At 36.2% G+C, this 11,282-nt stretch overlaps 2 protein-coding genes across 2 annotated transcripts; one reads left to right on the top strand and one right to left on the bottom strand.

Moving 5' to 3' along the window:
- The first annotated feature begins 5,547 nt into the window (after window positions 1-5,547).
- Window positions 5,548-7,708, top strand: LOC120331021 (INO80 complex subunit B-like). The gene is made up of 2 exons (XM_039398037.2): window positions 5,548-5,704; window positions 5,843-7,708. Exons 1-2 carry the CDS (start codon window positions 5,563-5,565, stop codon window positions 6,514-6,516), a joined length of 816 nt encoding a protein of 271 aa, XP_039253971.2. The 5' UTR covers window positions 5,548-5,562; the 3' UTR covers window positions 6,517-7,708.
- On the bottom strand, window positions 7,158-10,232 carry LOC120330981 (uncharacterized). Its single transcript, XM_039397979.2, has 7 exons — window positions 10,100-10,232; window positions 9,741-9,854; window positions 9,404-9,460; window positions 8,943-9,050; window positions 8,617-8,754; window positions 8,071-8,152; window positions 7,158-7,427 (listed from the first exon to the last, which is right to left on the bottom strand). The coding sequence occupies exons 1-7, from the start codon at window positions 10,202-10,204 to the stop codon at window positions 7,390-7,392; spliced, it is 642 nt and encodes a 213-aa protein (XP_039253913.1). The 5' UTR covers window positions 10,205-10,232; the 3' UTR covers window positions 7,158-7,389.
- Window positions 10,233-11,282: the final 1,050 nt, after the last annotated feature.

The following is an 11,282-nucleotide window of genomic DNA, read 5'->3' as shown; positions in this document are numbered from 1 at the left end:
ATTTAGGTAATATACCGTATATGCCCTTTGTAAAACTAAAGTAATTACACAAGAAGTTTTTATGATAATTTATCTCGTTTCGTGTATTCACCATTTAATGCTTTTTTAGAGGGAGACACAAATTGTGTACATGATGTTGATAGGGACCGCTTTGGGAATGGTAATAAGAGACCACGTAGAGAATATGTTTTTGAGTCTCTTGATTATATGATAGAGGTATTTTAGTCAGCTGATTCCATTGAGTGGTTTAGAAATGCAAATCCCTCAATTACATGGCGTAACAACATGGTTCAAGCAAGATTAGATAGATTTTACTGTACTAAAATGAATGTAAAATTAGTGATTATAAATGTAGCCCCACAATATTTTCTGATCAAGATAATTACACAATTGAAGTTGAAGTAGAGATAACAATGAAAGATATAAGTAGAGGATTTTGAAAAAAAAACAATGTTAAAGTTTAGGAAAATAAGGATTTCATGATAGAACTGTGACATAAATGGAAGAACTAGAAAACTTTACAATGATTATTTGAATCCAAGACGTCATCGTCGATGAAGATAACAAATAAAATAAAAGTCTTTGTAGTTAATTCTCCGAAAAATGTCTAGAGCAGAGGAAGTGGGAACATTACAAAAACTTGAAGAAAAATTGAATAATGGAAAAAGAGTTTTGACTTTGTTAAATAAAAAGAAAAGTGGAATAATCGGGAAAACAAGAGCAAAACTTTTATCCAGAATACTGCAGGAAAAATGACAATTACAAAAAATGTACTAAATCTCTTTTCAAACAATTAAAAACCAAACATATGAAAATATTTGGAAAATTAAAAGACAAAAACGGCACAATTCAAAATAACCTAAATGAATATTGTTACAGACTTGTTATAAAGAACTGTATAGTAAAGCCGATCGCAGTGAGACATTAAAAACATATTTTTAAATAGGGTAACAACAACAGGGAGAAAAGTGAAACAAGAAGAAAATGAAATTTTACAGAAAAATATAGAAAGATAAAAAATGATTCAAACCATTAAAGAGGGAAAACTCCAGGTCCAGATGGTCTGGGAATATAATTCTACAAAAATGGTGGGAAATAATAAAAGTGGAGTTCACTATTGTAATAAAACAAATGTATGGAGAAGAGTACATACCTATAATGCCTCGAAAATGGGTTATATAACACAGATACACAAATAGAGAGCAGAAAATAAATTAAAAAAAAAACTATAGTTTATAGACCAGTGGTTTTTAAACTTTCTGAGCCGCCCCCCCCCCCCCTTTGAAAATTTTTACAAATTTCGCCCCCCCCCCCCCCCCCTTTTGCTGGGCAGGTTGCTTTATATTAAGATGCGCTGTAAGACTGTTGGTCTCATAGCGCATCGGAGTACAACTTCGTCTTCCACTGGCGTACGTATGAAGCCATATACTCAAATAGTGGTCATCATACATTCTCCTTTTTCCGCCTAGTTTGCAATACCTGGTAAAGTCAAACTGAGTTTTAAGTGAAACTAAACACGCAATAAAAGTATGCTTTTTGCGCTTTAATGTATTTTCTGCTTAAACGTTTACATTGGACACGCAAAATCAATTGTTTACACTGAGGAATTTAAAATTTATTTACTGTGTGTTAAAAATACACAACAATTACAGACTTCTTGGCTTGCCTAATGTTTCCAAAATTCACTACCAATCACAATTCACTACTAATCATCTGCGACGGGATGCTAAAGATAGAATAAAAACGTGAATCCGTAAACGGAAAACACCATGAGTTTTGTTTTGGAATGGACATCGACAGATCACAAAAACTTTCTTAGACATTGCAAATCATAAATTCCTTGTGCTTGCGGCACACCTGCAGTGTTCTAAAACTACCGATTTGAAAATAAATTTTACTCCGTGGGATTTTATCGCAGACTTAGGAATTTTTCTATATATATCCTAAAAATAATCGAGTAGCAACATTGCAATGGAGCGGAGTAAGAGTTGCAGTGACCGCTCATATTGGTCTAATTTGAAAGAATACGAATCGAAACAAAATGTGATTGGGCACTTTGCCACACATTTTTATGTCCGCAGATTGCCGTGGTATTTTGGAGTATTTGGTTCTTTCATTTTATCGACGCATTCGCAGATTTAATTTATCACAATTTAATAAATAAATGTATATCGGTCATGGATTGAATATTTTATTCATCAGAAAAACCATTACATATCAATTGAAAAAATCGGCTCTTCTGACAGGTGGCGTAATCTCGACGACCGACTCACGAGCCGTACCGCGGGAATTTTGGGGCGATGAATATATATGTATTTTCATTGTACTAAATTAAATATACTTTCTAGGATTTTACACAATATCTTTCTAACGATGTTAATGAAATCGCTTGAGCGCAATATATAATATATCAAAACTAAATATAATCGGGCAGTTGTCTTGAAAATAAATGAATTAAAAAATAGAGACATATTGAATTCTTGTAGTTGTCATAGATTGAATATTACGAGACAGAAAAATTTATTATACCGTGGAAAAGCGGGCATTTTTTACCGAACGCGAAGATCATTTCAGAAGCAGTTGCACGGAAATTTCTGATTCCATCTTGTGACCTCTCGCGCTCCCCAAGCGGGGGGGGGGGGGGGGGGGGGTAGGCGCCCCCCAGTTTAATAACCACGGTTATAGACCAATTAATTCAGACTACAAAATTACAACAAAAATTTTGGCAAGTAGGATCCAAAATTGACTACCTAATATTATATCAATATTAACTTCTAAAATTAAATTGGAAAGAGTAATTCGTCAAGGCGATTCATTTAGTATGTTCATTTTCATAATTGCAATAGAATCACTTCTAATATAAACACAGAAACTAATATTTGTGGAATTGTCGTACGGGGAAAATAATGAACTGAAAAGCTTTGGATTTGCTGATGACTGGACTCCGGAAACGATCCAGTGCTTGCAGAGTACATGGAGACAAATAAACTATCACCGGAATATAAGTCTGGTAAAGATGTTACAAGCACTATACGAGGATTAATATTTAAATCAGCTGGTATCAGCACCCGTTGGGCGTCGACACTGTGTTGGGGAAGAGTTTCAAATGTTTTTCAAGCAGTCCATGCTTCAACTTCTCAATCATTCCAACATATTTTACTAGTTGATATATTGACTCTGGACATTTCCCTTTTCAAGACAAGGAAATGAGTGATCGATGCTTTGGTCAATTGGCTGATCCCATCCTTTTAGAGAGAGTTGGCGCGGCGGTGTGGCTCAACGGGCTAAGCGTTAGGAATACGCTCGCCACCGCACCTCTAATTACTCTGCGTGGGTTCGCAGGTTCGAATCCCATGTAGGGATGGTTATGAGCGAGAGGATTGCTGGACTCCTCGCCGTCGTTGGGTGGTTCACGTAACCGCTGGTCGGTTACGGCTTCCTCCACCACCAAGTCCATGCTTCCGAAAACAAACAATACAGTAAAAACTAATCCCATACCCGACTTGGAATGGTAACCGGACGAGAGGCCGTGGTTCGCCATATGGATAAGCCGTCTTATCGGCTTTCCTCTCCCCCGGGATAAATATGTAAATCCTATCCTATCCTATCCTAGTTTATTTTATTTTGTCAAACCAAGAAAACAATATATACATAACCTTACGACATAACAAATAAACAGATGTTTTCGGTACATGACTGGGAGGCAACGATACGACCTTTGGAGGTCATCAGAGTCAGTTGCCAGACTTGCCACCAAATTCAATTAAATAAGCATAAAAAATAAATAACAGGTCCGGTGTCAATCTATTAATACCTCTCATGTTTGTTTACTATAGACAATATTTACATGTTTTTCCCACTTTTTATTATCAAAGCGAAACTATGGTATACGAATTCGCCACATATTGAATTTGAATTTCAAAAATATAAACTGATCATATAAACTTTTGACGCTGCTATCATACGATGTCGTGTGTTATTAAATTAATCTACGGATGTTTCCCAGTTTTTCCTACGCTTGACTAAAGTCGCAGATGCCATTCAGAGGCGCTAACAAAGAAAACTGTAACGCACAGTATTAGTCAATCCTCGGGACTGTCAGTGGTTCAGTGGTCAAATAAAGAAGTTGATCATGCTTCAAGAAAATGGATCCCAATTGTTCTTTCTCCCTTTGCCTATTTCGATCGTTACCGGTATAGCTAGTGTCTCGCGCAATATGCACTCCACTCCAACTTAACCCATCCCCGGCATGGGCTGGTAACTAAACGAGAGGCGGTGGTTCGCCATATGATTAAGCCGTCGTATCGGATTTCCCTTTCCCCGGGATAAATATGTAAATCTTATCCTAAAAATTAGTCCCAGAAAAGCTGCGATAGACTACAGCAGGGCTACTCAACTGGCGAGTGAAAGTGGTGACTCCTCTTCGGCCCATGGGCCGGGGTCACGGCCCATCAAATTGGGCCTAGGCCCATCAAGTTGTGTAAAGGAACTATTCACTTGGCTAACACAGACAGTCCCCAAACTCATAATAGAACTATAATGTAAAAAATCTGAACAAAATTTTGCCCTAACCCTAACCTGGTACACATACTACAGGAGTTTATTTTTTGGTTCCAATAGTGACAATTTTGTAGAAATTGAAAATTTTGGTAAGATAATTGAATTTTTCCTGACGGGGCCCAATTAGATGGGCCGTGGCCCCGGCCCGTGGGCCGTAGTGGAGTCACCACTCCTGTAGCAACTGGCGGACCGCGGTCCGAAATCCGGACCTTTCGATTATTGGATTTGGACCGCACCTAATTATTTATTTTGGATCATTAGCCCCACTTTTTGAATTTCCTATTATAAAATGACTTACATAGTTTTGAATATATACGAAAAGAACTATAACACCATAATAAACAATTTTAATTTGCTACTAATCATTAGTCGGTCGAGGAAGTGCTCGTTTAAGGATGCCGAAATATCATTTCTGGAAAGACCGGACCCAAATAATTTTGAAGTTTTGTTTGCGGACCTTCGATAAAAATAGTTGAGTAGCCCTGGACTACAGTATGCTGAAATTAGCCATCAGTACCGGTACCCGTTACCGTACCCGTTAACCATACCTGGTTGTATATTTTGATAGAAATGATGGTAGCCTATTAGTATTTATTCACAGGGTGGTCCAAACCCAGGCCCACATCTGGGCCCCTAAAGCCTATCATAATCGTTGTGACGAGAAAAGTAGCTTGCTCGATTTCGGGTGATCGTCTGCGCGTTTTGGACGACCATTCGCATACTTTGGTGGGCCTTATTACGCCACTGTAACGTCGAAAGGTAATTTTTCGGTAACGTAGTCAGGTGGGGGTTAGCATTGACATAAGCGAAAATTGTTGAGCCAGGCCAACTAGAAGTGCATGTGGTACGGTACTAAACTATACCGGACCTGCAGAACCCCTTTCAGTACCCGCAAAGAAATTATTAATACAGTAATAGGCCTATGCTATGCCTTTTAAGAAAGAATCATTCGTTTTCAAGTCCAGAAGTTAGTACCGGTACCGAGAAAATCCGCAGAAAATAATGGAAACAGTTTTTTTAGATTATGATAAAAGTTTAAAATTAGAACTTAAAGTTAAACTCAAAATGAGCCGAAATGATAGAAAACGAAAAAGTTTGAATGAAAAGAGGATTGCTGGCAACATGGCAACAACAAATCCACCAGGTTAGTGATAATGAATGCTCAAAGCCTCAACTTCACGGTTCTACTTCCTATTTGCATAATTTATAACAATAGGTTGGTTCGACACGGGGGCCTTCTGTTTTTTTATGTCTATTAATTGCTGTACCTTCTTATATACAGACATAAATATCGACGAGGATGAGATTATAATAGATACAGATCCATACATAGAGGATGATGAGGAGGCTTGGTTAGATGCTCTTGAAAAAGGCGATTTGGACGATTATGGTGAACTCAAAAAGGACAAAGATCCTGGTTTGATGACAGCAAGACAACGTGCTCTCAAAGAACGAACAAGTGCACTGTCTTCAAAATCATTTGCTAATGCTACACTCCTCGGGAGAGGAACAGCCAAAGCTAGAGTGATGACTGAAGAAGCACAGAAATTGAAAGAGGAGAAAAATAAGCGACGGAAACTCCAAGCAGTAAAGAGAGCAGAGGAAAGTCAAAAACAGACAATTGAAAGATTAATTAAACAGCAAAGTGGTAGAATAACCAAAGACAGACAGAAGAAAACGAATATTAATAGTGATTTTAGTGCGGCTCCACCTCAACAGAAGTCGCAAGCCCGAGTTGTATCTAAAATTAAGTGTGTCAGTAAAGGAACTACCATATCCCTTTCCTTTTCTGAAGGTTCAACAAATCCATTTCTGTTGAAGTCCGCACAGCTGACCAATATTAGGCCACAAAGGTGTATCTGTGGTAAACCTAGAAAATATGCTTGCTCAAAAACAAAGGTTTCATTATGCAGTCTCCAGTGCTATAGAGAAAATAAAGCCCAAAAGGTCACATAAAAGTTTGCAATCTGATATTTGGTGCCAAGCGAAGTCGATCTGCTCACCTTCTAGCACAGGGGTCGGGAACCTTTTTGGTCAAGAGAGCCCTAAAATATACATATTTTCAATTGCATTTCCGTGCGAGCCATATAACATTTCTTCACTTAATCAGGCCTGAAACGTTTACTCAAAAGTCAACACATTCCATGTCAATATACATTTAATGTGACTTCTGATGCTGCATGTTGTCGCTGCGGGCCTTGAACGGTTGCTCACATGCAGCCCAAGTTGAAATCTACGATAATCATCACCCTTTTTCGTTTAGGCATCTCCGTAGTGTTTTAAAACTCTATTGCTTTGTGATGTCACAATATATGTTCCAGAATTCCCATGTTTTGTCACAATGCCTGTCTGGTAATTCTCTTACATAACATAGACATGCACTGGGCCCGCGTTGTCAAACGTATTGGGAATTTTTTGCCAAATTTGGCCATAAAATAGTTTGAAGTCTAGTAACAATAGTAAGCTTAATCTTAGAATAATAGATTTTTCTGGGAGCCATATACCGTCACCAAAAGAGCCATATATGGCTCGCGAGCCATGGGTTCCCGACCCCTGTTCTAGCAGGTGGAACAACCTGACACATTCATAAACCAAAATTATGCACATATATATGTATTAGAAGATTTTAAGACAATTCAACATGGAATAGCTGTACTATTTATTTATAAACAGAAAAGTAGGTACGGCAAGGTGGGCATTGCACATTTCTTCCATAAGTTCAACGCAAGACTTAAGTGCTAACCTTTGCAAGACATGTTAAACAAAAAATAAGTATGTATAGGCGTTTGAACATTTACAAAGCTTGGTGAAAGTTCATTTCAAACATGTTCAAGGCTGAGTCGGAGTCTGTCTCTGTCCAGGTGGCACTGAAAATAGACGCTTCAATTATTATGTGCAATAATTAATACATACTGCTGGACATTGCAACAGTAACTTCAATGTGCATTGTCGTAACTGTTAAGTGGATGTTTTAGATAAAAAAAAAAATAATAAATTGGGCTGGTCTGAACAGTAACAACATGCTCTGCTTTTTACATGGAAACTGACCCAATTATCACGCTAACTATACCCAAGATAAGACTGGTAATCGTAGGAGGTTGAGGTAAACCATATGATTAAGAGGCCTTACTAGCATTCCTCTTTCCCAGGATAAAAATCCTATTCTACCAATTGATCCAGCGAATAGGTTTCTTTGTAAACACAAAAATCATAAATGGGCTGCCACTTTGAATGAGACGTTTTGCATCGAATTTTTTGAAAATAAACGAGATGTGAGAGTATAAATGCATTTTCATTATTTTTTAATGTACAACAAGAAATTAAACAAATCATGCAAAAACCTGGGTTTCAATTATTAGACCAGACACCCTAATTGACACAGTCTGAAACTAGACTCCCACGGCTACATCTGGTTTAACCCAAATTTAGAATATGGAGTTGTCTCACACTGCAAATGAATACCGGGGCAGCAAATCACATAATAGAGTAACAATTAAAAGAGGTTGATACCAGCCATGAATGCTCCTCCGACTTGCGTGTGCTGCATTTCAGTCCCAGGTGGTACATACACCATCGCATAGCCACCATAATTCTGAAATTGGCAAGATTGTGTTTTTGTTAAATGAACCCACATAAGCAAGTCCAAATCTAATGATCAAGACCGTGACAATGAATTAATAAATGGTAAGATCACTGAAAACTTGAGCAGCGTTGGGATCAACGAATCTTGTATTGAGTTTTAATGACATCATAACAGAAGTTTAGTACTACACAATGGATAGATATTTGAGCTTTTGGTCTTTTCGCTATTTCCTTCCAATGCCACAACTGATCGAGAATTCTTGATCATTCATTTATGAAGGGTCTAAAATTTCTATTTGGTGTCTCGCAATCTATGATATAAGAAGTTCTGTGGTTCAAAAAGGTTGAAAATCACTACTTGATTGATGTGTATACTGGCTATACCAATCTGTTAATAGTTTTGTCACTCTCGGGAAAAATGTGACAGTTCATGAAATTTTCTCACCATTTCGCCGCAAAACTTTTCAAACTTACATAGGGTGAAGAACCAAAGCAGCAAACTTCTTTTTTCTGGCTCAAAATTTTTCCAAATGAAATTGAAAGGTAGATGCTGATTACCAGACAAGCAGTCAGTCCACCATTCAACGCTGTATATATAACAAATTTTCCTCCCTGTTTGATAAAAAATCAAGACCTGCTTTGTAATGTTTTATATTGAGTAAATGCAATGAAAAAGTATTGTTACATAAAACTTAAACTAAATTTATTACCAGATTAACTATTTAATGCATACAATAAATTGATTATCAATATTTGAGACCGATGAGAAATTTTAAGGTGTCACATGACATATCACATACCCCATACCAATGATGACCTGCAGCTCCAAAAAATGAAATCGCAGCAATTACAACTCCAATTGCATTCAAAACTGCCGAAGTTATGTTCAATACAAGACAGGATATCACCTGGAAATAAAATTTAGTAAGAACGTCCAATAATCATCATTGTGCTAAGTGTAAGGATTGCCATAAGTGAGTTCGAAATCAGGGTGGCAATACTCGATAATGAGCTAAACATTCATATAAAATTTGATAATCATTTTATACCAGAATAAAAAAAAAATATGTATCATTCAGTAGGCCTGCAAGTGCCTTTAGCACAAAACCGTATTGTGGACATTTGGAATTGAAATAACACAAGCTTCAAAACATCAGTAAAAAATTAGTCCATGATGGCTGACATGATACATTATATATATAAATGAACAGTACTATCAGATACAGTTCCTATTTAATATTACAGGGACATAAATACTTACTACTCCTGAATACAAATGATATCGCGCAGTGATGCTCATTGCTCCACAGACAACTATCTGAAAATAGTTGAAATATTTTGCTTGAGAATCTAGTTTAATATATTACAAGGTAAAATATGTTCATAGACAAACAGGTATGCCTATATCTGTATATTTAATTTACGGCTGCCAATTCTTACATACCAAAATGAAACTTTGTATATATCAGCAAATCAAGATCTAAAAAAATTGTTATACCCTATGCCTCACTATTCCTAAATGCTGAAATGTCTCCGCTAGGCGGCCTATAACTTGATAAAATATAAACAGTTTAGACTACACACAGTTGATAACTCACCAATATACCACACCATATTCCTTCCGCAGAACTGTCTGCACCATAATCAGGCCAAGAAGCAGCAATAATTACTCCACCAATCAATATGACAACTCCAAGAACAAGCTGGGTTATCTGAAATTATGGCAGTAAGGGTTTCCTGAATGCTTTCATTGACCACCCAATACAGAAATTCACAGATATTCATGCATGTCTGCATGTGGTACATAGGTAGAATTCACCCATATATATCCCTAATTCAGTTATTTGCGCAAACAGCGCATTTTCCAGTTTATACCAATTTCAAAGTTCATTTAAAGGACATTTAAATCGGGTTCCGGTTATAATCTTAAGATAGGATAAATATAACCCGGCCTTACCCCCAAGGGAAGAAATATTTTCATGATTTCTTGAGAATGCGTCTTCAGCATTTCTTCGAAAGAAGGCGATTCTTGATCAGGTACTAAAAGATTATCGTCATCCATTTTCCACGTTATACCGTATGAGTATGGGCTATGGGGTTATGTCAGTCAAATTTTTTTTTTTTTTTTTTTTATAGATAAAATAATAATATAAATCATTACATACAGATGAGACGGTATAAATTCCATAATAAATATTGAGCATTTGTATCCATATTGTAGCATATCCGTTGTAATTCCCATTTGTTGTCATCATCAATTATATGTTCCATGATGCCATTTACCATTATTTTAATTAATGCATGAAAAAGGAAATTTTAAGAATTAGTTCCAAACACTTCTAGTCATATTTATATATATTTACATAATAAATCAAGTTCTTCACAATAATTAGGTAAATTTCTCAGTCGTTCTATATTTCTCCTACACTTTATTGAATTTCTTATAGTATTGACTACATTATTCACTCTTGGCATTACATTTTCAAAAATCACTGCATTTCTTTGCAACCAAATTTTATATCTTGCAGTACATATCAATAAAATAATAGCATTTTTTTCTATATTGGTCAAATGTACATAATTATTGTGTCTTAAATCTAATAATATACATGTTTCATAATTTATTAAGTTGCCACTGTTAGTTATTTTCATGATAATAGAAAAAACATAATCATAGAATTGTTTCACAAATGAGCAATTCCAGAATAAATGTGTTATAAATTCAGCTTCTTTGTCACAAAATACACATACAGACATAGGTCATCCCAGCAATATATCTAATTCTTGACAATGTTTTAAGCGGTAAAATATTCCACAATAATTTGTAGTTAAAAGTTTTTACATAATTAGCGAGAATTTTATTATGAATATTCAAACATGCTGTTCGAATATCCCCATTGTTTAGAAATACAATTCTTTCACTTTTCAGATTAGCAACAATTTTATCATATAAAGTTCTATGATGCCCTTGCCTAACATCATTTATAGTGATATTATGCACTCTTATGAACTCTAGAATACATTTATAAGGGTCTTACTACTTACTGAATACAGCGCGAAACACCGCAAAACAGAGGAAAACAGCGCGAAACAGAAGGAAACCAGCGCAAAACAGAGGGAAACAGCGCAAAACAGGAGAC

The sequence above is a fragment of the Styela clava genome, chromosome 6 (genome assembly GCF_964204865.1).
Source record: "Styela clava chromosome 6, kaStyClav1.hap1.2, whole genome shotgun sequence".
Taxonomy (NCBI): Eukaryota; Metazoa; Chordata; class Ascidiacea; order Stolidobranchia; family Styelidae; genus Styela; species Styela clava.
The sequence above is the reverse complement of the archived record's forward strand: the minus strand, read 5'-3'. Positions and strand labels throughout refer to the sequence as shown.